The sequence below is a fragment of the Colletotrichum scovillei genome (assembly GCF_011075155.1).
Source record: "Colletotrichum scovillei strain TJNH1 chromosome Unknown Contig00003, whole genome shotgun sequence".
In the NCBI taxonomy this organism is placed as follows: domain Eukaryota; kingdom Fungi; phylum Ascomycota; class Sordariomycetes; order Glomerellales; family Glomerellaceae; genus Colletotrichum; species Colletotrichum scovillei.
The window spans coordinates 78722-104289 of record NW_023336261.1 but is presented as its reverse complement, the minus strand read 5'-3'; the positions used below and the strand labels follow the sequence as shown (position 1 = coordinate 104289).

The window sequence follows — 25568 nt, the reverse complement described above, 5'->3', positions numbered from 1 at the left end:
CGGTCCGTCAACGTCTGCAGCGGCCCCATCCAATATCATGCTGGGTACGTACCTTGCAGCATTGGTGATACGGCCGATAGACTTACACGACGTCCCCTTCCCACCACTTCCCTTCAACAACCAACGGCCAACAACAAGCTGCCCTGTTCAATGATCCGTCACTCAATCGAAAGAAGTGTGGGAACAAGACTGGAGACACGCATCTTGCGGAACAACGACCACAACCACAGCCCCGGCAGCTTTCCGTCACAGCTCTGTTCAGACATCCCCACACGGTTCTGGGATTGTCAAGGAAGACCAGCTTGATCTGTATCATCTTCAACCTTACCCAGTAAGCAACGTCTGTGTTCTGCACGAAACCATGCATCTTTACAGAGAAAATATTGACGTAGGCGCACAATCAGCATCTTCAAAGCAGGTCTGACCAATTCTGGATATCGTTTGCAGCACACGCTGCTTTGCCGTCAGTCCGCCCCTCCCCGCCTGGAAGGGTGCAGCTTGCATCTCTCATGACAGACATCGACAAGGACGGGAAATGGCTTAAGCGTCCCGTTGCACCTTGTCACTTTTGGCATCTGCCACACACACATGCAGTCACTCTTGGCCTGGGGGCTATTACCCATCGGATGAGCAGCGAGCCGACCATCGGGCTGCCAGATATGGGCTTCCAGACTTCCGGCACGGTCCGGACGGAGGGGCCATCAGGGGGTCTTCTTCGAAGGTATGCAATGGACCCTGCTTAGATATCTCGGAAACCCAATTCAAACAGACATGATCGCTTTCCGGTCAAGCCTTGCCGCAAAATGTGATGCATCGACTCGGCATCTCTATCACCAACAGAACGAGATCGATGGACCAACCGCATATCTTGTTCAGACGTACCTCGGACCCTTGGATCCGTTCCACACTGGCATCTTTGGGATGGTTCTGCTTTCTCCCATTTGTTCAGAGATGCTGGACTTGTCACTAGGACCCGTCGGCAAGGACGCTCCCGGGCCTATCGTGTGTTCATCCAGCGTTTGTGAAGCCATCCACAACCATGGAATACCGGGTGGGCCCCACACACTTCACCTTCCGCCGGACCCCATCCGCCTTCATGTTCACCTTCAACTTCACCTTCTGATTTCTCCTCTTGGACCCCACTCGCTCTTCATTCACTAGAATGGAAAATGGGGGCCGGCTTCGTATTCTAGTACCCGTTCCGTGGCGAACCCAAAAACTGTCTTTCGCCGAGCTTCCCGTACTGTTTTCTTCCCTTCTTCGTGGATATATACCGCTCGTGTACGACACTGGATGACGGGAACTGGGAAGCAAGAGCCTCTTTGTGCTTCCCTGTATCTTTACCAACTGCGGCCTTGTTTTCCACCTCGTTTCACTTGTGGATCTGATTGCATTTGCTACTTGGGACTTCACCCTAGGGTAAAGTCTGAATCAAATCACTCTTGGATATCTTGTCACACAACACCCTCCTGTTCACCCTGGGACCCGTCTCGTCTCGTCCTCCCCCCTCTACCACGACATGTTTACAAGAACCTCTGCTCGCTTCGAGCTTCTCTCTCAGATCCTCCAATGTCTCAGACTCACACTCAGACATTTGACAGACAATGTTCCCAGAGTCCGTTTGCCATTGCGAATGTTCAGGAGAGATACCGAAGAAAACAGCACCGACAGATGGGAACATTGCACCCGCCTCATACGCAAGCGGATGCGTGACATCTTCTGGGTCGGGGTGATTTACCTCGCTAGCGAATTGCTCATATGGAGTCTCTTCCTGGGTCTGTACGAAGTCCGACTTGACTACCTGTCACCCATCATTGGCATGGTGGTGGTGTTCTGTTTCATGTTCGCGATTTCATACCTTTGTCCAGGGTCAGAAAGCTTCTACCACCGCCATATCAAGAACAAGGTTTGTCCTTCACCTTTGTTCTCACTTCACCACTGTTCGCAAATACTAAATTGGTCAGGTCGACTTCATCAACAGCAACTTGGGCATTGGCTTTCCAGTGCCCATCGTCATGATTACTAAGGATAGACTGCTTGGCGGTAAGGGCATTGGAAGGGTAATTGGTAATTTTGGTGAGTTCACCTTGACACCAAACAGTAATTTTCAATTTTTCAATACTGACAGGCAAAGTGAACACCAACGTCGTCTTTTGGGTATTGATCTTCCTGCTCTCTTGGGGCATTCTCGCCGGGATCATCAGAATTCCAGCCTTTTACCTTCGCGAATCTGAAAAGAGAAGCGACGTTGACACTGAAGACGACCAACCATGGCACTCCGGCGGGCAGGATATTCCCACACCACGCATCCAGATGCCCCCTCCAACCCTCAGCCGCAGGCCGTCCGAGTCAACGACCCTACACGGAACCACGATCAACGGATACCATACCGATAAGGAAGCGGGACTGGGTCCAGATTCGAGGACCGTCTCGGCTTACTTCACCGATAGTGACTGCCCGACCCCTGTCCCACCTCCGAGCCCACTGGGCCACCATCAAGATCGGACATCGCTTTCCAGTTCGCAGCAGCCCCAAGTCTCGAGCGGAGAGGGTACCCAAAGGTTCAGCTGGTTCAAGGAGTGCTACCCAGTCATTCTATCGATCTGGCTCTTACTCACCGTAGGCATCCCTGTCTCGTACGCCCTAGGCGATGACCGCATCCTCGACGGGTGCATGCTGTGGTTCACCTGGATCAGCAGCACGAGACTGCAGCGCAATTTTGGACGCAGCGACATCCTCTCCAGCGTACAAGGGCTCAAGACGACAGTCACGACACTGCTTAACCCGGTCCTACTGATGACCCTCGGCATGATAGCCTACACTCGTGCCAAAGCCGCCGCCACGGATACACCCATCAACAAAACGCTGTCCCAATTCTCGCGCGGTAGGACTCTCTCCCTCATCTGGACCTCAAAGGTGTCGGGATCTTACCTCTCGAGCGACTGGTTCGGTGCCGGCGACGCGGCCATCTCGATCCTTGAGGTCGGCTTCGTTGTCTGGGGGTTCAAGCTCTACGAGTGTCGGAAGCAAATCTGGTCTCGCGCCGGCGCAGCCGTGGTTGTTCTTTCGGCAGCCTTTGCGGCACTCAACGTCTTTGTGTCCGTCCTGCTCGGCAGAGCGGTTGGTCTCGGGCCTCGTGAGGCGCTCTCCTTTGCAGCGCGCTGCACAACGCTGGCGCTGGCGCGACCTGCGATAGAGGCGGTCTATGGGAACGATGTCGTCACCGCGGCACTAGTAGTGAGCAACGGCATACTGGGACAGCTGATGTACCCGTTCATGCTGAGGAAGCTGGGGTTTGACTCGACTCAAGAGTCGCACATTGACGTGGACGAAGAAGAAGATGAGAAACCGAGAGACGATGCGCTTACCATCGGGGTAGGGACGGCGATTGGCATCAACGGCGCGGCCATGGGCGTCTCATATCTCTATGAGAGGAAGAGCCGGGCTGCGCCTTATGCTGCTCTCTCGATGACCGTGTTTGGGATCTTTACTGTCGTCTTCAGTGCGGTCGAACCGTTTACGACTACCTTGATGAAGCTTGCTGGCATGGGACCGGACAGACTCCCGTATGGCGAGGTATCTTGAGGTCCTGGAGGTAGTTTAGCGCATGAAAATCGGTGACCTGGAGCATGGCAGGCGGCGCTCTGGTTAATGTACGCAGCATAGCATAGCATAATTGTGCCATAGACAAAGGGGCGGAGGGAGGCAAATTGTACTTGCGAGCTCGTGGAGCTCTCTTCAGAAGCGCGTTTGGTATTTTTTTGATATACAGTTATGCCAGTGGCAAGCGCGTGATAAAGAACAATTCTGCAAAAAAAATGTCATAAACGTCTGGCTGACTCAGCTGGGCCAGCCGTGTCATGTCCACCGGCACTGGGCACTGGTTGAACTTTTTTTTTTCTCCTTCTGTGAACCCCGTCCTGCCTGCTTACGCGCGCATGATGCTGTTCGTCTCTAGGTACTCTATCTCATTTACTCCAGTCTGTGATCCGGGTGGTTAGTAAAGCTGTAAATGGAACCAAGGGGTTGCCAAAAGCAACGAGACTCGAATTACTCACCTCTCAATCAAGTGCAGGCCGCTCGCCGTCTCCACGACGCCGCTGATGTCACCAGGGTTCAGACCAAAGGCAGCTTCTTCAAACTCCCGTTGCATGTCACCCTTGCCGAAGTAGCCCAAGTCACCCCTCTTACGGGCACTGCTGCAGTCGGACTCGGTCAGGGCCAGCTCGCCGAGCGTGGTGGAACCGGACTTGATCTTGGCCTCGTGAGCCTTGATGATCTCGAGTGCGTCCTCCTTGGTGCGGGAAATTTCGGCCTATTTTGACAGGTTGTTGTTAGCTGTTTGTACTCTGGAAATTGGAAATATCTTGGTAGCAAGGTTGCGTACCTCTCTCCAGCTGGAAGGGCGCCGGCTGTCCTTGTGCTTGACCAGCAGGTGGGCAGCGCGGATCTTCCCCTCTGGCACGGGAACAGCCTGGGATCTTGCGCCGGCGCCAGCGCTGTGATGGGTGGCCATGTAGTGCTTCAGCTTCTCGGTGTCGGTTCCCGCGGGCGGCTCCCAGCGTGAGACCTTTTCGGCGGCATTGAAGTAGTAGGGCAGGTTCTTGGAGTTGGAGTGTCGTACTTCCCAGCCGGGGGGGAGACCGGTGTCAGCCTGGTAAGGATTTATGTTAGTCGTCTGCTACGAATGACATTGTCTTGGTTGGTAAGCCGCCGGAAGGCTCTGCGGGAGGCGAAGAGAAAGGCCAACAGCAGAGCATGCGACGGCCCAAAGATGAGGCTGCGCGACGGTAGATGAAGCTGTGCACAAAGGAATCGAGCGGGGTCGGGTGTCGAGGGTGCAGAGAGGGAAAGGCTCTGCTCTGGATACGAGGTGCATCACTGCTTACTCACCATTGTTGCGCGTGAGGTTGTTTACGGGAGAGACGAGAAGAAGCTGTTGCGATAGCTGCGGGGAACGAAACTTCAACGGCGGGGGAAGTTGGTGGAAGGAACGAAGCTGTCGTGGAGTAGGTAAGGTACTGAAATGTAAGAAACGTGGAGTTGGCAGAATAAGGAAGAGGAAGAACAGCACGACGATGGAGGCGAGGAGGGTGGGCGTCGAGGTACAAATGTACTCGGGAAGGTAAGGTAAGGTATACTGGGTAACCCAAGGTACGGCAGCCGAACGGAGGAGACAATGCTAAGGTACTCCGTAAGGTAAGGCAGGCAATGGAAGGCAAAAGTAAGGTAAGGTAAGGTGCAGCTGGGGAATAGCTGGGGTTTTGGCGATGCACCTAGTCAACGCAACTGGACGGGGGGGGGAGGTTCTTCAGCTTGGCTCGAATGGATTGGATGAGAGAGAGGATGACGTGCGGCTGCTGGGGTAACCACCAACGAGGCCTTGCTTTCTACCTATGCTGGGTACGAACCTAAGGTACATAGGTAATGGGGGGCCACAGCGGGAAGGAGGGGAAGCAAAAAAGCGCAAAAAAGTGAAAGTACGGGCCACAATGGTGGGTTACCTAAGCCACCAGAAGTAGGTATCTTTCATGCCACTCGAACAATGGATGTCTGCTGTCGACGAGCGTTAGTGGGGAGTGGGGGGAGGGTTACGGGGGACCTGGTGACCTCTGACAGGGAACCAGACCGGAAAGGAACCTAGAGATGGACTCGTGGACGCCGGGACGGGAGCCATCAAAAAAGTTGTGTCCCTGAAAGGCGGGGAAAAGGGCGCTGGAGGGGGAAGTTGATCATTCCCCCCCAACGCCTCGAAACTTGTGCCCTTATTGGTTCCATTCTGTTCCAGTTCCTGTCGAATCACGTGTACTCCGTAGCTAGGAATGGTCCCGTGCTCGTCTTGGTAAGCTTACAAAGTTTCACCCCCCAGACCTTCTCTCCAGACTTTGGGCCGGGAAGCTCGTCACACGTCTTATTCGACGCAAGGGTTTCCCGTCCCAGACCTGTCGATCCTTCTTATCAAGCCGCAGTCTATCAGGTTTTCCTTGAGCCTTGAGGGAAAGGAGAAATGGAGAATTGAAGATATGTCATTCGTAGGCCCTGAAAATCTCAGATCAGGCTGAGCGACAGTGCCCCTCATCTGCATTTAGAGCTTCCAAATGAGGCCTTCCCCCATTGCCTGAAATATCTTTGGCCCCATCGAAAAGTCCACTGGGAAAGTGATCAGCTACCTGTCCAAATCTGCGTTGTGTTGCTCCGTGATAGGCCAACGTTGGCTCATCCTCCACGCTGCCTGCTATTAGTAGGTCTCGCGGTACCATGTGTGTACTGTTCTTCTCGTTGAGGCTCTGTAAGGTAGATCTCGACTTCGCTATACGTGAGAACCAACTCCTAGCTGCAAGATGTTGTATAATGATCAATGGAGTTCTAGAATTCAAGACAATTTATTGGTACATATAGTTCAGGCATAGAAATGATTTCTCAGATAGGGTAGCAAATGACCGGAACACGAGGTACCTTGTGAAGGCTTGCCTTGGGGGAGCTGGTCTTGGCGCCATCTTGATTTGAAGTAGTTGAGTACATTCATAACAGAGTCCTAGTCTCTCAAATACCAAATAGTAAGTAAGTATGTCATAGAAAGTTGGCATAGACCTATGAGTCACAAGAGGTGGCGGCCTCACTGATATTACAATCAGGTTGGCATCTCGGATGAACAACCTAATGGAAGTGACTCACCGAAAGACGTCTCGGTGAACCGGTGACTTTGGCTCGATGAAATTCCATTCCGCTCTGATTCACCGAGGATGCCCCACCTTTCCCCTCCTGCACTGCAAAAAGGAACGTGCGCCTTTCTCCATCAGGTTCCTTTCGATTATTTGCACCGCACTTCGCTTTTCCACCTTCTGCCTGAACCTCAACATTACACACCGCTGCCCGATCTTCAACAACGCGCTCAACAGCCCGATTTTGGTCCATAGATTTACGCGACGATACTGCGAAATTACTTTCGACCATTCGATCAATCAAATCTTTCCCCGACAAACAAGAATCGCCTCGCGACCGACAATACGATGGCGACACCCATGAGCACAAACTCCCAAGATGACGGCGCGAACAAGAAGCTCGAGCAGATTACTTTTCGCTTTTGCTCCGAATGCTCCAACATGCTCTACCCCAAGGAGGACGAAGAGACTCACCGCCTCCAATTCACCTGCCGAACCTGCCAGTTTACCGAGGAGGCTCAGTCTACCTGCGTCTTCCGCAACGTTATGAACAACGCCGCCGGTGAGACCGCCGGTGTCACACAGGATGTCGGTTCGGATCCTACTGTAGGTGATCCCCAGTCTGTTCTTGCCCCTGTTGTATGCATCGGCTGCGGCCACGCCATCCTTTGCAGCGGCTGTGGTAACCCGTCCGACGACTTCAACGTCTCGGCGGCCCCTACCCACCTGCACGACGGTTTCCAGAGCAAGAAGACGGAGATCACATGGGACGACCTGATGGACATGGCCGAAGACGAGGCCCTCGACGAATACGACGAAGAAAAGGAATCGGTCACTTCCGACGAGATCAACCACGGATTCGCAGGTATCGCGCTCGACAATGAGCCTGACTCCGCCAACCGCAAAGTCTCGTGGCCTACCTTTCAGCTGGCCGTCAGCCAGTGAAGAGTGATTCCGCCACGCGTTACCACACATCCTATCCCTGGATCATACCCCCTGGACCTGGCTCTTGCAATGGGATTTTGGCTTTCACCTTGGATACGAGACCTCCCTTACGATCAGCTGGCTGACGCTGCATCTTTCCCGGATCTAGCTTCCACGATCAAACAAGGAATGCCCCGTCTGCAAGGCTGGCGAAGCCGTCTTCTTCCAGTCTCAGCAGCGAAGCGCCGAGACGGGCATGGTTAGTACAACCCGCATATCTTGTTCTTTTCTCATTAGCATGTTTTGAAGGCTAACGCGTTCTCGTGCAGAAATTGTTCTATGTCTGCTGCGATTGCGGTCACATCTTCCAGTAGAAGAGACGACCTGACGAAGATACCCCGAGATTGTTCTAGAGGAGGTTACCATGCATTGTAAGGAGTATTCTGGCGTTTGAGCTCTCGATTGGGAAAAAAGGCCATGGGGCGGCCACGGTTTTTGTCTTTAGATATCATACAGATCATTGAATTACGTTTATCTCAATGGGAATAACTATTCTTCGCCATCCCGCCATACCTAAGAGTGACTCTTGACCTGTGACTCGACTCGGCTCGACTTTCTGAATGTTTTTGTATTTGATGGAGATTGGTATCGACTGCCAACCCTGGAAACGCCGGCTCATGCATTCGTATAATACACTTCCCCCAATCTGACGACATTTTTCTCTTATACTTTTACAAAGATCCTACACGTCTTTCTTGTCGTACCTGCTACTCCCTCATCCCATCGCCGTTCCCTTTATGCGTGCATGGGCGCCATGGAAAGGATCTTGCTCCACTTCTTCCTCCTCAGCTCAGCACCAACGACGCCGTTGATGCGGGAGCCGACGGGGTCGCCGGCCTTGTTGATGAGAACGCAGGCGTTGTCGTCGAATCGGATAACGCTGCCGTCGGGGCGGAGAGTCTTTTGCTTGGTGCGGACGACGACGGCGTGGCGCATGTCACCGCGCTTGACCTTGTTCGCGGCTGATGAGCCGGCCATGCCACCCTCGCTGGCACCTCTGTGCTTCTGAACCACGACGACGATTCTGTCACCTGCCATGTTCTATGTGTTAGTCTCGGAATCGAATCGCGTGAGGTGAGAGGGGTTCGGAAGTGGGCGACGGGATCGTACCGATGCGGGCGAGCTTCTTCTGGCCGACAACCATGGCGCATTCGACCATGGCAGCACCTGAGTTGTCGATGCATTGCAATACCGTCTGAGTGCGCGTTAGCGTTCTGATTCAATTTTCGTGAACCAGAGAAGATGAAATACCTTTAATTGAATCATTTTGGCGGCAGGACCTCGTGGTAGGCTGTGGTATATCGAATCTCCCCTGGCTAGCCACTGACTCTCTGAAGCTATCTCGAACAGGTGGGACTGCAAAGTTGAATTCCACGTCGGAACCACGGACTGACGTAGATCCGAGGGACCATAATGGCGGACCAGTAGAGTGGAGTTGGGGGACCTGGACCCACTTGAAGGGTTGCATGTTGTCCCGTTGCTGCGGACAGGCCTCTGACAGCCAAAAGAGGTTAGCTACTTGTGTATGAGCGCATCCCATTGGCTGACGTAGCCGGTCAAAACTTGGTCTGTGCGACTATTTTGACGTCTCAGTGCTCACTTGGGGCCACTTCAACGATAATTGCCTAGCCACTGAGTTTTGTAACTTTTGATTGGCCATCAAACCCCCCCGGCAAGGCGCAATCCAATGTTTCCCTTCCTTTCTTGCTTCCCTCCCTCTTTCCCGTCCTGCGTCTCTGTCTGGCTGGTCTGTCTGCTCGCTCCCCTGGAAAGCTGGAAAGGAAGGAAGGAATCTGGAATCTGTTCCATTGGGACTTGCTGTCAATACCTTACCTTGCAAAGGTAACTTACGGAGTGCTTTGAGTCGGATCCGAACGAATTGACACTGAGTTTACGCAGGAGAGTAAGAGAGGGAAGGAACCACCCGAAGCAACCAACTTTCCACCCGGCAAGAGCGAATTAAAACTGGGACAAGACGGCGACTTCCATTGCTGTTTCCTGCTCATCTTGAGTTCAGGTCTCTTGACGTCCAGCCTCACACACTCACACCTCACACACACACACACACACACCTCACTACATCCCACATCCCACCTCCCACCTCAACCTAACCACATCCACTTTTTTGTCTCATTTCCCTCCTCATTCTCATCTCTTTATCCGCTCCATCGTCCGTTGTCCGACGTCTTTGTTTCCCACAGAGCCTCCCTTCCGGTACTTGTGGATGAAGCTATTTTGATTCCTACATTCATTCCTTGAGCATTCATCCCAGCGCAACAACAAGGAGATAGGAGGGTCCACGTCTTGTTTGTCCTTCTCTCAGATCCTACCGTACCGAGTATGATCCACGACGGCCCTGCGCATTAATCTCCACAACCACCCGCCTGCCCTGACCAGCCTGTCCTCGTTGGCTTGTTTATGCCCCCTTTGGACTTTGGACCGGAAGACATGACGACACCCAGCCTGAGCTGACCCTTCTCTCATCTTTTTGCGCCTTTTTGGACACAACAACCTTCTTCCCGGTCTCATCCACATCGGTTTCTGGACCTGTTTCCTAGCGGCCGACTTGCGACAATCGTGGCCCAGCTGTCACTCCTCCCCCACATCATTTGCTGCGCTTGACCTTGGGCTGTCGAAGGGAGCCCGACCTCACATTTGGTGCTTCGTCCACTCCTTGCTCTGTGCGCTGACGCTGGTCCCTCGACGCTCGTTTAGCCTTTCCCGACCTCGCCTCGGGTTCGCTCCTTCTAACTTGCGCCGACGACGACAATTGCGACGCCGTGAACGCTCATCCGTATTTCACGATGCCGCCCTCTGCTGCTGCGGCAAAGAAGCAGAAGAATAAGCAGACGCTGACATTGGCACAACTGGCATCGTACGATGATTTCCTGACTGATGCTCTGGTCGATCATGTATGCGTTTCGGTTCCGCCGGGCAGCCATACCTCGGACATTTGGGGGCTGAAGAAGCTGACACTTTGCAGGTTTTCTACTGGACTACGATTCCCAAGAACAGAAACTCCTATCATCCTTCGCGAGGCGTGCGGGAGGAGGATATTACCCAAATCATCCGCGACGAGCTCGCTGTCAATAAAGACCTCGAATCCGCTGAGCGCAAGTTGCTAGCTACCGATGGCTTCCGCAAGTTCTTCGCCGCCCTCAAGACGGACAAATCCAAGGATGATTTCAAGCGTCATATGCGCCGCTATGTTCAGATTTACCTTCCCGACTGCCCGTTTGAGGTAAACTCAACGAATCGCTACACAATTGTGTCGCACGAGGCCGCCATCACTGCCCGACGCTTCATACGGCGAAACGAGACGATCAAGTACTTGGCCGGAACGCAGGTCAACATTTCGCCTGAGGAGGAGCGAGAAATGACGGCCCGGAAGAAGGACTTTAGCATCATCATTTCCGCCAGGAACAAATGCGCCAGCCTGTTCATGGGCCCTGCCCGATTCGCGAACCACGACTGCAGAGCCAATGCGAAGCTCATGACTACGTCTTCAGCCACGATTGAGATCATTGCGACGAGGAACATCGATGTTGGCGAAGAGATTACCGTTACATATGCCGAGAACTACTTCGGGGAGGACAATTGCGAATGTCTGTGCAGAACATGCGAAGACAGATGTGCAAACGGTTGGGCACCGGCAGAAGGAGAAGTTGTGGTCAAGAAAAGCATCGAGGAGTCCGCTTTGGACGGATACTCTTTGCGCCGGAGGAGAAGGGACGATAGCGCCGGCCCGTCGTCTCGAACACCTTCTGTCACGCCAGACATCCGGCCACGAGTGTCTAAATCACGGCTCCGGAGCGGGAAATCTGGCCGAGATTCTCTAGCAGTCGACTCACCAATGTCAGATGCTCTTTCACCAGAAAAGAAGCAGTCCTTCGATTCACTCGTCACACCGCCCATCACGCCATCCAAAAGACGAAAAATCTCGGCGACGCAAGCAGCCAAAGCCCGTCAGGAAGCTATTGTCACGTCAACAGAGAGCTCGGCCTCCGAGTCTGTGCGCAGCATGTCATTGACCAGTAGCGGAAACGAAGACGGGTCGGTGACGGACATTACTGAGCCGGAGAAAGACTCCCCGGAACCGAACCAAAGTCAGAAGCATTCGGAGCTTGTCAAGAAAGAAGAGTATGAGGAGACCACAGAGCTAGCACTGGCTAAGGCGGCGCCGTACTCGTCGCAAAGAAGGGGCCAAAAGGAAATGACAGATCCTAGTCGAGTTGGATCTGTTGTTGTCTCTCGGTCAATCCCCATCTCGTCCTTGTGCAATCCTCCGTCGCCGCCTTCTAAAACCTCGGGTTCAAATATTTCAGGATGGCTATACCCGGCGAGCATCCCTCCGTACAAGATACAGGATCGTATGAGTATCGCAGCTGCTATGTGCAGCAGCGTGAGCACAAAGCCAGTGGGAATGTCACCAACAGGCGCATCGAAAAGCTCTAGCACGAGCAGTTTGAAGCTGACACAAAACGTTGCTAAATCCCTCTCAACAAAAGAGTCGCTCGGAAGCTCTCGTCGCGAGGCCGTGGTGAAAACGTCAAAGGTTGAGGCTCTTGCGTCAATAGAGCAAGACGGGTTGGGCGATCGCAGCTCCGTCACCGTGCAGACTGCAAAGGTCGAAGCACCGGTATCGACAGAAAATCCTACACCGATCACTGACAGTATCAAAGTCTGTGCAATGGTTGCTGAGACGGTGGAGGGCAGTGGTGACCAGCCACCTCTGAAGAAGCGCAAGTATCAGCGCCGCACCTTTATCAAGGAGACCACACCACCCGCAAAGACCCGAACGCCCGGCGATTATACTCTAACGCCGCTGTTGCTATCAGAGCCGCAGACGGCATGGGTTCGCTGCATGAATTGCGAGACGGCATTTGTGCAGCAAAATGCGTACTACACCAAGAGTTCGTGCCCGCGCTGCGAACGCCACTCCAAGCTATACGGTTACATTTGGCCGAAGACTGAGAGGGCCGGGCCTCAAGATAAGGAGCAGCGCATCTTGGACCACCGCCTTATCCACCGGTTCCTGGGGCGCGACGAGGAGGCGCGTATCCGGGGACGAAAACGACCGGCAGCGAGCACATCGGAGACACTCGAGGATTACGCGGGGAGTAGACTGGGAAACAAGCGCCTCAGAGCCGCGGGTGAAGTGTCCGGGGAAGGCGAAGATACGAGCGGGTTAAGACGGAGTGGTCGAATGCGCAAGGCTAGCATCAAGGTGGCAGAGCCGTAGGGGAGGCGAGGCGCGAAGCAGCCAACCGGAGCGGTCCGGGACCCAGCCGGAGAGAAACTCTCCCCAGTCCGGGGCTCCAAAGGCTCCCACCGTGGCTTTTCCTTGAACGCAGAAACGAACGACGGGGATTTATAATTGGAACATGGGGGAAACATGAGGTAGAAAAGGCGTATGTCTTGTGTTTCATTGCGACAGCACAATTTCTGGCTTGGGATTTTGGTTTGGTCTTTTTTCTCCCCCAGCTTTTATTTCCCTGCTATGCATGCATAATGGCATGTACGCATGTGCGGTACATAGTAGATACCATAGCTCCTCGCCTTGCATACTACTGTCCGTCTGCAGGGTCGCAGAGGATGCACAGGGGACTTTTTTATCCTTCCCCCCTTTCGATTTTGGCGTGGTGTTGAGAGACAACATTCCAGCCGGCTGTCTTGGCTGGTAAGCTACTTTAGATAAGGAGGAATTGGATGCACACACACAGACACAGAGCTATACACAAGGGACCAAAGGGGAATGTCCATTGCGCCGGAGAGGCGAAAGAAAGAATTGATGAGAGAGAGGGTAATCCACTTGTTCAAGACGAGGACATATTTCTCTACGTGCCGCCGCTTGCTGCTTTCTCAACTTTCCTTGAACCCTTCTTTACTGTGTAAGGAAAGGTATTGTTTGTCTTTAATCTTCCCCTTGCCTTTTCCCCCAACCGTCGTCGGATTCGGACATTCAGCTTATCAAGCAGCCCTCAGCGCGTACCTCATGCAAGTTTGCTTACTTGCGTTGCTGCACATCGTTCGCTGATGGTTTCGGTCGCCGACCGAAAGCGACTTCTCTCACCAAAAGCAAAGACGTGGGATTCGATCTTGGATTTCGGTGGCATAAACACACATTCATAACTTACCTTTAAGCTACCTTGGGCACACCACAATCTTGTCCAGTCATCTTTCTCCTCCTCGACAGATAGACGACGACTTACACCGACCGCTGCGACCATCACCTCAACCACACCATCAATCACACCTCCCAGAGCTGTTCTCACCCCGCCGCCTTGGACCGACCTGCATAAAAACGGTGTCGTCGCGAACGGTGCGTCGCTAGCAACTTGCGCTAAGGCAAGCAAACGCTATCCTAGGACCTAGGAAGCTTTGCCTTTTCCTTTCCCTGCTCATTCTGCCCTGCTTGTCATAAAGCTCGAGCACACCTCACTACCTATCCTTAGCTCGGGTCCTGTCGCTTACTCGCAGCTCACCACCACTCACCACTCATCACTCACCGACTTATATCTTGGGCCCCTCACCTGCCTACTATTAAGTTTCCTCTCGGGACCGTTTCCCAAGAAACCGAGCCAAGGTTCTCCTATCTTTTGGATTTATATCCTTTGGTCTTGGTACTCCTCGTCCCGTCCAGTCCTTCTTTGCACTTTATCACGAAGTGTATGTTGAAGGGGAGGGGCATCCGCTGTTCATCATGTCCACGGAGACCTTTACACAAAAGACCATGATGAGTGCCGGCCTCTCGGGGCCGCACAACTATCTCGACTACCAACACCAACACCAACACCAACACCAACATCACCTATACAACCCGGCACCAAGGCTCTCCGCGCTCGCCTCCCCTCACCTTTCCTCCCGGGGCCAGACTAAGCAAGCCAAAAGGCGGTCGCTGACGGCGGCCCGGCAACAAGCACGACAACCACGACCGCAGGCCTTGCATCCCCTGACGACGCTGCTGGCCGTGATATTCGACTTCTTCCTGAGGGGCATTCTGGATCTTACGAGGCCGCCGAGGGAGCTCGTCAAGTTCACCGTCATGGGCATCTTCGACACGCTGTGCTGGGCGTATCATGCACTGCCAATGCCGCTCGCGCTCGGTCTTCTCTACTATGGGTTCCAGAGCGTCCCGGACGCGCTGCACGGCGTCGAGGAGCTGCGGGTGATTTACAGCACGAGGCTGGGCGGCGACGCATTCCCCGGGAGCGCATCCGGCATCGAGGGCCTCTACGGGCTGGGCGAGATGGCTCTGGTGCGATGGGGTGATTTGGGAGTCTGGTCGGTACGTTGCATCTTTCACTCTTTTCGTTTTTGACATCATTTCTCCTCTGTCCCTCACCGCGGGGATTATACAAAACATGAAGGGTATTGAGACTGATGTTTCCTGGTTCAGGCGTTTTACTGTCTCGCTTTGATGACGGCAGCGTATGCGGTCATGGTCCTCTTGGAGATGCGCGACTACATCCGCGACACCTGGTCTCTCATTGTGGACGAGGCTCTCGAGGTCCAGGCGTTGCGGGCGGACGAGTGCTAGTCGACGCCTCCGGAATTTCGGAAGGGGTACGGGCGGACGAGTGCTAGTCGACGCCTCCGGAATTTCGGAAGGGGTAATTTAGTCCTCTTTTCGCCTCGTTTTTTTTACGCTTCTTCCCCCTATTTGGACCTTTCTGGACCTTTTTGGGGGCAATCGGAATCCCATCCTGCCCTACGGTCGCGGGGTCGGCATTCGGCGGTGGTTGCTAGTGGTTATTTCTGTCTTTTCATGTTTGTTGGGGGCGAGAGGTGAAAATGTGTGTGTGAGTGAGAGAAACGGCGGTCGGACTTTTGGAGATCTTCATTCCCCGAATCCTGGCTTTTCACTCTCATTCTCGTCATTCTTATCCTCACCTTCACTCTCTTTCTCATTTTCATCTCATTCAATGGGATCAGCAGGCGTCGACCGGTACAAAAGTTTAAACGGCCAAAAATGGGTATATATGCACAGGCGCTTTGGGCAAGAGTTTCGCATCTCTTGGCGTGGATTTCGATTCTCCGTTTCTTCGGATGACGAAAAATGAGGAGTTTTGCTTTTGGGTTTGGACTTGGAAGGGAAGACACGCAACAAAATGGCGGAGGGAACATTGGGATACAGCGAGATTGAACTTAGAAAGCACCCGATGCAGAAACTGTCACAGTCGCAGTCACAGTTGCATTCGCGCTCGGCTGGCATCGGTTGGACGCTTCATGATGATGATACTAAACACCTAATAATGAACAAGACTGTTGTCTGTCCTACATTCTCACTCTCCTGCCCCATCCATTGAGATGGCTGGAAGTAGGTGTGGGCAGCATCAGATTTCGAGATGAACTCGATCTCAGCTCAACCATTCTTTCCCATCCTTCCAATTCGCTCCTCTGACTGATGCAAACCAACCACTCAGCTCCGAGTCCCGTTATCATGATTCCAGATCCCCCCGACTCGGCAACATAATTCGAGGTGCACTTTTGCTCGGTTGTTGGAGCACTCATTGGACACAGTTCTTTGCCCTGCTGCAGCCAACAGGCCACCCACACGCCCAATCATTGGGCGCCACAACCATTCCCTGCTTTTGCTCGCTGCATCTTCTCTTCATGTCTCTCGCTTTCTCTTCATCAGTTCACCAGTCTCGGTGTCTCGGCCGCCCTCTCACATTGAAGCTCCGATCCCTTGTCTCCTTGCTGACGAGCTGCCTTTTCCCATTCCCCGCATTCTTGGACTAATCAGACACTCAAGACACCAACAGCAAACACAGACATGGGTGGGCCGCAGTCAGCCTTTGCGGCAGAGACAGAATGGGGGTTACATGTTCGTTTCCTCTCTCCCCCAGAACTCCGGCCGACTGATTCGGACCTCCACTCCACGGTCTGGGTTCCGCCCTACCACGAGCCACCCACCCTCTTCCCCCCGTGGCCCCCGTTCCAGCCGTCTCGAAACGGAGAACCATCTTTGGCAGATTTAGGGAATCGACCACCCCAACTTTCTAGCACACTCTTTCTCGAATCTTTACCAATCAGAGGTCGCCCCGGCACAGACGATCAGGCTGGCTGGACTGTTGCTGGACTTTGGATGTCCGACTCTCATGTTACTACCACGTGTCGTGCTGGGCAGCTGAGGCAGAAGTGCACGAATAGAGCAGAATTGAACTCATTTTCCAGCCCTTCGTTAGTTAAAGTAGGGGTACCTACTTCGGAGAGTTCTTACTCGGCCGTAAAAGATCTACGTCCCATCGTCCTCGCCACACGTTCGGAGTTGCTGGGATGAGCGTAGGGCCGGCCGCGACCGTTGGAGATTGTTGTTATAAGGTCGCATGTCAGACCCAACTCTGCCTGCCTACCAACTCCGGAGTTCGCGAGCCTTATCCTTCTTTCCTGACGATGAGATTCCTTCTGGGACATGCCTGACCTTGCTTGACCCCGCGATTCATGTTTGCATTCGGAACTTTGTATTCCTCACGCTGCCTTCCGGAAAGTCTCTGGACACTCTTCCTCTTTTGATCTTTCTACTTTCCCCTTTACACACGTAGTCTTACCCCGACATTCTCCATCCGCTGATTGCCGCGCGTGGGGTGATTGAACACCAAGGGAACGTGAAACAACAACAGCGCTTACCGTCTACGCCCGCGATCCGATCGACGACTAGCCCCCAAGGGGTCGATATCTTATCAGGAACAGCAAACAGAAGAGAAACTTTGGCTTGGACCTTAGTCGAAATGTTGAGAATGTTTTCCGGCATGAATGGGCTTGGGGGTTCGCTTTTGGTTGTCATCGTCCTTATGGCTCTGGTCTTCGCCGCATCCAGATTCGACTTTGTAAGTGTTTCACTCTTTGGTGTGGTCAAGTGGTGCAGCAGCACCACCACCACCACCACCACCACCACACCTTCGGATAGCAGCGGTCCTAATCGGCTTATACAGATCCTGACGTCAGGCAAGTCCAAAGATGGCGATTTGGAAGGGGAGGATGATTCGACTTACGCTTTCTACGCCTCTAAGAGGAGACGGGCTTCCAGTAAGTTGTTGTTCGTGTTGTCGACGTGCTACCTATTGACGATATCCAAAGGTGTGAAGCGAGTCACTTTCGACATCTAGCAATGAACGTACGCGCTGGACTGGCTTGCATGGACGGCAGCATTTTGGAGTATCACCCAATGATGTTTGAAATTTGTAGGGTTTAATTTTCGTTACGAAGGAGTAGGCGCACTGGGACGGCAATGGGGGAATTTTTGTTTACGGCAGCTCATCGCTCGCTATCAGCCTTTACACATCATTGCAGCTTCAAGTTCTACCTGAGACTACAACTTTTTCAACTATCAAGATGTTTCGCCTACTGAAAAAGTACGCAAGGCGCAAGAGGTCACTAAGCCTAGCCGGTGTACAGTATTACACGAGGTTGCGTGTACTGCCCCTTTCGTAAACAACCACCACAGGCTAGGAACTCCGCCCTGGCTTCTTGTATGGCCATTTACCTAGCTGTAGGTATTTCTGCTTCTCAGACACCAAGGGTCATCGTACTATCGACGAAAGACCGTGCAAAACATGCCTCGTGCATCTTCAAAAGTATACGGATGTCTGCTGGTTCGAATCAAGGTCGGTCAAGAAAGGAACCCGTCAGTTGAGAGAATCAAATTGAAGCAACATTTAAAGAACTTGAACATGATAAGAACTATGAGGCATGAATGAAAACTTTTGTAGCCAATCCCTGAGACTGTTGAAGTCTCCAATTCTTCATGAACGAAAAGGTTGCGCTCTAGTTCACACCACTTCATAGAACCACTAGCCGGGTTTTGCGAAGCCCAGGACGAGTCTCGAAGGCTTGATACCAGCTCTTTACCCCAACTCAATACTTCAATGTGCTGTTCCAATCTCGGTCTGGATCTTGTTGCCTCCGATAGTGTCGATACCTTCAGGGTTGTCTCTCGTATGAATCAGCGCATAGAAATCCGTGTTCAACGCCTCTTCGTCCGAAAAGCCATACAGCTTCCGGTGCGATTTGACGTCTAGGTGATTCTGGCAATTCTCGCAGCTCTCAACATTCCACCGACTGAGGACCGACTTAGTATCCAGAAGGATGTCTGGCTCACCGTTCTTGCCCTTGGCCCATGTGGAGACTACGAAAGAACCGCGGATCCGAGCGCGGTTGATGCCAGTGGCCGTGATCTTGGGTCCTTCTCTTAGGTCTGGACCAGGGAGAATGGAATCGAATTCCGGCCTGGGATAATCGTAACCGAGATTGGCTGTGTTGGTGACGTCCTGTAATTGTTAGACACTTTTACTCGCGGTTGGCTGAAGTCTTACATTGGATGTCAGCGGTCGGTTGTCCCCAAGTATAAACTCTTCCTTGGTGAATGGTTCCAAAGGGGTGTCGAGGGTCAGACCCTTTGCGCCGTCGAGATCGGGGATGATATCTAGCTGTTTGGACTTGTTGTGAATGTCCTGCCACTTCCAGAACATGTAATCTATGAAGCAGTGGTGGAAGAAGAAGACCGGGTCGAATGCCGCAGTGTCATTCTCGCCCATATCGCCGTTGGCGAACGGATAAACGTTGAAATTCCCTTGATCGGGGACGTCAAACCCGCCAATGGCCAAATGCATGGAGTTATGTGGCCCCTCGAGGGACACTACGACAGACCCGAAACCGCCCTTCACCTCAGTCGTGTTCCAGTCTTGAGCCGAGTCCGTGTTCGAGAAGACAGTGTAGTTTGGGGCATTGAGGCACTCCTTGAAGCCGTCTGCGATTCCTGCGGGAATCGTCTTACCTTCCCAGTTCTCAAATGTTTTCATATTCAGCCAGCGCATGACGTTCCCGTTTAAGAGCGCAGTCGGTTGTCCAGGCGGCAGCTTGTTCACCTCGACATTGTGTTCCAAGGTCTTGGAGCTGAAGTCGGAGCTGACGAGTCCCGAGTAGGGGTATCGCACAGTGTCGTACCCTCTAAGTTTCGTGTATCCGTCGGATAGGTCTTTTCCTTTGTCGTCCAGATCATGTACATCTTCCTGTAACTTATAGGAGAACAAAGGATTCGGGACAGATGTTCCATCTTTGAAGGTGTAGTCCTTCCGAGTGAATATATCTGGCAACCCTCTCTTCACGGACGGACTCGACGTTTCGTTCCAGTAAGGAAGAGCGAGATCGCTGCATCCTGGAGCACTGCGCAAAGCGTTTTCGAGTCGCAGGAGGTAGGCACGGTGCCACGTTGGAAACAGCACAGTCCGATGCTGGCAGTACATTGGTGCAGGAAGGCCATGATAGCCGGCGATGGTGAAATAAGAATTCTTGTCGTCTGGCTTCAGGCTGATGATGTGCTGAAATGCCTTGACGAGCGTGTCAAGCTCATCGTGACTGAGAGTGTCGATGTCTTTTCTGATGCGAAGCTTGGACATGGTCTCTATTTGAGAGGAGGAAAGATGAAGTGATTGATTGGAGCTTGAGTTCGTTTTGGGGTGAAGACTTGGATGCTGATATTGATCCTTTACCCAGAATCATCATGGGAAGGGCCGTAGCAGTATTTATGATTATTTACCGATCACGGATCCCACCAGCTTTTGCTCCCCTTGCAACATCCTCTCAACTCTTTTCGGAATTTTTCTCATTAAATCAGATGTGCACGTTATTGAATGACTACATCCTACAAGGTAACTCATGTATTGAGGATTATGATATATCATAACAATCGGTAGGTAGCGTCGACAGGACTATTCGCGTTTAGATCCTTTGCAACCAATGAGCATAAAGTTAAGAATACATTGATATGTGCAGCTCTGAGGCCGTCGGTCCAATCATACTTTACGAAGGCTAGGCTATCTGCATGTCTCAAAGAAAATGTGGTGTTGATGCAGTGCGGGCCGCGCCACGGTCTAGAAGATGAGGCTGGCTGAAAGCTGCACACATCATTTTTGAGGCAGCTGAATCCCCAAATAAAGGAAAAGAGCATCGATACAACATCTTGAGAAAGAGCGGTGAGCACTGAAGTTGCCTTGGCTCACATCTATTTTGTCGTAAACTTGAGTTTGCAATGTCAGCACTACGTAGTTTACGCAGTCATTCCATGGTCGTGTGACTGGCTGGAACATCTAGTGCATTGGAGGTAGAATCACGTTGGCATCCGATGTAGGCTTGAAGGCAGTCGGTCGAGATCGTTCAGTGCTTCATGACAATTGTGACCAAAGAAAGTTTCTCAGAACTCACAGTTGGACGTTCTATGCAGTCGATCGAGCGAGTAATACCTCATGCATTGTTCGATCATTATACTCGTAGACACCTCGAGTAAGCTTAGTCTATTGCAATGCGGAGGAATTGACTCATAGCAAGTACGAATGAGGTTCATTCAGGGTTTTGATCGGCCGAACCTATCAATTACCTGACCAGCCGAAGCTAGAGCTGATTGCTGCCCAAGAGGCAGCATGAGCAGTTGAGAGGATTTGGCAACCGACAGCTTTGGCGACAGTAGCTCTTATGTAAGTGTTTGGATAATCACCAGTCTAGAGTTGACAAGCATAAGCTTCACCTTCCGCATCGTTCTAGCCCTCAGCAGTTATCGGATCTCTCTTACGCCGGCTTGGCACGCAGCATTCAATGTAGTTGTTTACTTGATAGTCTGAATTCATTGAAAAGTGGCCGTAGTCGGATTCACTCTGCTGTTTCGCGTGATTAGATGTTAATTCATCGGGACCGGGCCAAGGGTCCTCGTTTCCGTCGATGAGATAGTTTCAGGAGGAGAACTTCATCCTCTATCATACTAGGATATTGGAGACAATCAAGAGTAGATCTCATACACACAGACGACTGAGGAGCAAATCTATCGTGAAGAACATGACTTCTTTGGAAGTTTACTCTACTTCAATCGAAGACGATGAAGGGATCGAGGTAGACTACCGTGGTCCCGATGACAATGACTGAATGACTGCGTTGAGGTAAGATTTATAGATCAGTCGATAAGTGGCCGATGAACAACATACTGATCGAAAAGCATCATCTACTCGTTAGTGAGTGTTTGCGACGGTTGAGAATTGGTTGTCGTCGCTGTTCGTAGTGAGATTGGGGGCCTTTGTATGCTGTCGTCAACATGGACTCAGCAGGAACCTACTAGTCTTAACTTCGGAGTAGCCGACAACGCGTTGGCAGATGATTTGAATCGTCAAGAGCCTCTGAGTCGTGTTGACGTAGTGCCTGTAGCTGCGGCTGCGGCTGTGGCTGTGGTGGTGTAGATCACCTTTGCCGGGCACAGCGTGAAAATGAGAGCAGGTATTCGTCACCCATACTGTGCCTAAGTTGGAAAGAAGGGACTGCCCAGCCCCATGAGCCACTGCCGTGGAGTTTCTGTTTTCCCGCCTGTGAGGCAGGTAGAGGTAGTAAGGTAGGCGCATATGGGCGCGTACCTGCCTCTCCGGCACTCACCTGCTCCTTCCCTCCGGAAAACTCTAGGAGCAAGTGCACTTGGGTCGCACGTGACTCTTACAGCTGTGCACTTGCCCAGGTTGAGCCTACCTACGAATATCCGACAGTGAGGGCAGGTACAGATGTTCGTACCTGCCCTCACTGTCAGGCTGTGCCACTGGATTACCGTCACGCGTGTGGCTGTGAAATAGGATCACCAGGCAGACACAATACCTACACAGACAGACATATTACGCAACGAATTCTTAAAGAAGCAGAGACTCCCAGTAGTAAGAATTACTGCAACTGAACCATCACAAACAAAAAATCACCAGTGCATCATAATTAAACGTTGTGTCACAAGAAAATGGCATCCACTTCCCAACACTCCAACATGAAGCCACTTCCCGATGCCCCTGCAGACGAAGCTCCGCCGCCGTACGAAGAGAAACCCCGCACGACTCCGGGACCAGCACCACCACCCCGGGGAAGTCCAGGACCAAGCTCAAGACCAGCAGGACCGTCTTCGGGGCCACAGGCGGTAGCCCGCCAATTCCCGCCAGCCTTCAATGTCTACTCGCAGAGCTTCAGCAGGACGATGCTCCTCGGCGAGCACCAGAGCCAGCCGTTCTATGGCATGTCGATACACAGCGGGTTAAGCAGCTCGCCGCCCATTGTGCTGCACTCTGGGCCATCGGACAGGTTCCCGCCGCTCGCATCAGTAGAGTACCACAGCTTCAGCAGCAGAATGAGCATAACGCTGCCACCTGCGCCAATACGTACCCCAGGCGGCGGGCCCATTGTCGAGCTGGAATCAAAGAGTGACTTCCCGTCATGGACCTACCTTTTCGCCATAGGCGTTGGTCCAAACTGCGAGAGACTAGAACAGTTTGAATGGAGGACAAGCTCTGGCGAAGCGATCGCTGCGCTGGATGGCCGAAGCAGGGGCTGGAAGCTCGTCAGGCTGGCTCAATCAGTGCCCCAGAATGCCGGACCAGGTGCATTCAGGGGAGGTGATGGAAAGGAAGTGGTAGCGGTCTGGACGGATGCTGGCATGAGCATGACCAAGTTGGCCAAGTTTGCCTTCATGGGCAGTGGCTTGACGGGTGAGCTGGGCGAACGCTGGGCAATCATGGCCGTCATATCTGGCTTGGCCATCTTTGAGCGACAGAGACAGCGAAGACGCAACAATCACTAATCTCTACAACCGCCAAGGTTGAGGAGAGGGAGGTAGAAGATTGATGGATGAGCTCACGATTTGTAAGATGCCCAGGCACGCCCAGGGAACTGTTTCGTTTAGTTTGGTTTTGATACCCGTAGGCTTTGACATGCCATTGGACCTGTAAGGTAGTTATAGTAAAGATAAGATGGCTTTCAATGATTCACTGACTCAAAGCTGTGAGCGCAGCTGCGGCACGCTTACCGAGCGGCGTGTGATGAAAGGATGAACTGCCGCGTTTGAAGTGCAGACACCTGGTGACCTGGCTAAGCAGCGAGCGCTTCTTTTGGCTGCGCCGCTAGGGGCTTTTCTGCGCGTGCATCATGTTGAGTGCAGCGACAACCTTGAACTGTGAACTTGGACAGGCCGAGTCAGGCGGTCGCTATTTGGAGAAACCGTCGCCAGAACATTCTCGGTTCTGAATCAACTCCATAGGGCAGTGATCAACTCGGCCGAGAAAAGATGCAAGACCACGATGGAACCAACATAGCCAAGCTTGGTGTTCGTAGATTCGATCGACTCTCCACGAAGGCATCCTGGCGTCGCATCGATCATAGGATTTTGTGCAGAGTGGACTCGGTGACTGGGTTATTCACTGCTGGAAAGGACAACGAAGAAGAAGGGATTTCCATCAGATCGGCGATGTTTGTGTGCGGTACGCAGGTACGCGCTCGTCGATCGGCTGAAAAGGGGGTGGGAAACCCTTGCTGATTCTCTGTGTGGAACATTGGGCCTTTGAACGTCGAGTTACAACGGGGCTCCCAGCGGCCTGGCTGGCCCCCTGTGGAGTACGAAAGAAAGAAAGAAAGAAAAAAAAAGACGTGCGTGATGGCTGATGTGCGGTGTGAAGCGCTGGCGCGCTGACAGGGGTTGAGATAGATTGTAATGGGGAACATGATAGGGATGGGATGACAAGGCCGTAGCCGTGAGACCCGGGCGGTTGGCAGACGGATCACGGCACGGGGCTCCGAGCAGATCTTCTCGCTCTCGCGGCGTCAGTCAGCACAGAAAGAGAGTTATCCGTCAGAGTGGTCAAGCCGGTGGATGACGGAGACTGGAGTCCAAGGGGCACCGGGGGGGTCACGCCAATGCTCATGTTCTGCATTGATGGATACAGTGGCCTGCTCATCGACGTCGTCATTAGCCTCGGGCCAAAGCCGCCAAAAGCATATTGAGGTGGGCAGTGGGCACGGGAAGTCTATTGGCAAAAGCATATCACGCATACTGCTTATACTGTGTGTGAGGGGGGCAGCGGGCATCTCCCTACTTTAAATCAATCTCGCATCGACGGAAATCCTTCGTTGGACTCGTGGAGTTCTAGTACAATAATGCCGCCGTCCGCTGGGCAGCTGGGCCAGGAGAAGATCAAATGTAATTTCAACTCCAACTTGGACTGGCATGGCTCGCCCAGCAGAGATGCTCAGAACGGTTGTTGCTCCCGAATTCGGGCGCGCGCCGCCACATGGCCCCTCCTGGTCCATCGTTTGTTGGATCCTCTTCCCGTGCTCATGTCCGAGAATTGACGGGGAAAAAAAAGAAAAGAGAAGAGACGCAGGGCGGGACCAGGTCAGACTCCAGAGTCATCAGTTGGCTCCTTGGTTCTGGAGAGCCGCTGAAGCCCCGTTCAATTTCTTGATCAAGCCTGCCGTCTGCCAGTGTCCCGCAAGAAGAGCCCTGAAGAGGGACATTCAAGGAATAGAAGCCATCAGCCTGGCCGGTTTAGCCTGCCGAGGGGTCTAGAAAAGGTGGCCAGGCCTGTAATCATAATGTTTGTGCCCGCTGCCCAGCCTACGAATACAAGCTACAAGAGCAGAGATCATGAGGAGTCAAAAGACCCAGTCTAGAAGCGCTCAGGTCAGCAGCTGGCGGCGGCGGCAAAGTCTTTGGCAGTGACAGGGCAGGATTCTCTTCTGGGATGAAGCAGAGAGGATTGGTGGAAAAGGGGAGGGAACTGCAACTCAAGGAAGTCCACCAGGTCAGGGAAATGTCTGTGCCATGCGTTGCGCAGGGGGCAAAAGTGGTTTTTTTCCTCTTTCTTTCACAGAACGATTTCTATCCATGATGCGTGGGCTCGAAGGCTCGAAGCGTGGTAACCCCTGAGGTCCCGCCACGACGGCCAGGACGTTGAGCCTCTTTCGGGAAGTAGCGCGTAGAGTGTTAATTGAGGCCGCGGAGGCTGCAGGGCGAATCTGGTGATAATTAAGAAAAAGGGGATGGGTCTCAGGACTTGGCTGTTTCAGGGTGGCCGCCGGGATCTGACGGGGATCTGACCGGGGGGCTCCCGGTGGTAGACGCCGGGATGGCCAATC

At 52.8% G+C, this 25568-nt stretch overlaps 9 protein-coding genes across 9 annotated transcripts; 6 read left to right on the top strand and 3 right to left on the bottom strand.

Annotated features, from left to right (window-relative positions):
* Positions 1–120: 120 nt before the first annotated feature.
* On the top strand, positions 121–3585 carry HER10_EVM0004469 (uncharacterized protein; the record flags this gene model as incomplete). Its single annotated transcript, XM_035482956.1, has 3 exons — positions 121–1906; positions 1965–2076; positions 2135–3585. The coding sequence occupies exons 1-3, from the start codon at positions 1520–1522 to the stop codon at positions 3583–3585; spliced, it is 1950 nt and encodes a 649-aa protein (XP_035335943.1). The 5' UTR covers positions 121–1519.
* Positions 2146–5327, bottom strand: HER10_EVM0001239 (peptidyl-prolyl cis-trans isomerase ssp-1). The gene is made up of 4 exons (XM_035470994.1): positions 4894–5327; positions 4388–4654; positions 4059–4315; positions 2146–3982 (listed from the first exon to the last, which is right to left on the bottom strand). The coding sequence occupies exons 1-4, from the start codon at positions 4894–4896 to the stop codon at positions 3973–3975; spliced, it is 537 nt and encodes a 178-aa protein (XP_035335633.1). The 5' UTR covers positions 4897–5327; the 3' UTR covers positions 2146–3972.
* Positions 5328–6783: 1456 nt separating this feature from the next.
* On the top strand, positions 6784–8146 carry HER10_EVM0006227 (RNA polymerase M/15 kDa subunit). Its single transcript, XM_035475819.1, has one exon. It carries the CDS (start codon positions 7011–7013, stop codon positions 7605–7607), a length of 597 nt encoding a protein of 198 aa, XP_035336109.1. The 5' UTR covers positions 6784–7010; the 3' UTR covers positions 7608–8146.
* A 70-nt stretch (positions 8147–8216) lies between these two features.
* HER10_EVM0009941 (50S ribosomal protein L14) lies at positions 8217–8994 on the bottom strand. The gene is made up of 3 exons (XM_035479412.1): positions 8898–8994; positions 8757–8841; positions 8217–8677 (listed from the first exon to the last, which is right to left on the bottom strand). Exons 1-3 carry the CDS (start codon positions 8910–8912, stop codon positions 8382–8384), a joined length of 396 nt encoding a protein of 131 aa, XP_035336439.1. The 5' UTR covers positions 8913–8994; the 3' UTR covers positions 8217–8381.
* A 399-nt stretch (positions 8995–9393) lies between these two features.
* On the top strand, positions 9394–13415 carry HER10_EVM0000072 (histone-lysine N-methyltransferase SET9). Its single transcript, XM_035469867.1, has 2 exons — positions 9394–10558; positions 10630–13415. The coding sequence occupies exons 1-2, from the start codon at positions 10451–10453 to the stop codon at positions 12886–12888; spliced, it is 2367 nt and encodes a 788-aa protein (XP_035335541.1). The 5' UTR covers positions 9394–10450; the 3' UTR covers positions 12889–13415.
* Positions 13416–13763: 348 nt separating this feature from the next.
* HER10_EVM0001978 (uncharacterized protein) lies at positions 13764–15907 on the top strand. Its single transcript, XM_035471709.1, has 2 exons — positions 13764–14934; positions 15046–15907. The coding sequence occupies exons 1-2, from the start codon at positions 14350–14352 to the stop codon at positions 15184–15186; spliced, it is 726 nt and encodes a 241-aa protein (XP_035335701.1). The 5' UTR covers positions 13764–14349; the 3' UTR covers positions 15187–15907.
* A 785-nt stretch (positions 15908–16692) lies between these two features.
* Positions 16693–18172, top strand: HER10_EVM0003882 (uncharacterized protein). The gene is made up of 3 exons (XM_035473544.1): positions 16693–17479; positions 17585–17678; positions 17730–18172. Exons 1-3 carry the CDS (start codon positions 17381–17383, stop codon positions 17756–17758), a joined length of 222 nt encoding a protein of 73 aa, XP_035335877.1. The 5' UTR covers positions 16693–17380; the 3' UTR covers positions 17759–18172.
* Positions 18173–18514: 342 nt separating this feature from the next.
* On the bottom strand, positions 18515–20047 carry HER10_EVM0012337 (uncharacterized protein; the record flags this gene model as incomplete). The annotated part of the gene is made up of 2 exons (XM_035481734.1): positions 18515–18919; positions 18965–20047. 2 exons carry the CDS (start codon positions 20045–20047, stop codon positions 18515–18517), a joined length of 1488 nt encoding a protein of 495 aa, XP_035336657.1.
* Positions 20048–22305: 2258 nt separating this feature from the next.
* Positions 22306–23342, top strand: HER10_EVM0001563 (uncharacterized protein). Its single transcript, XM_035471307.1, has one exon. It carries the CDS (start codon positions 22408–22410, stop codon positions 23236–23238), a length of 831 nt encoding a protein of 276 aa, XP_035335660.1. The 5' UTR covers positions 22306–22407; the 3' UTR covers positions 23239–23342.
* Positions 23343–25568: the final 2226 nt, after the last annotated feature.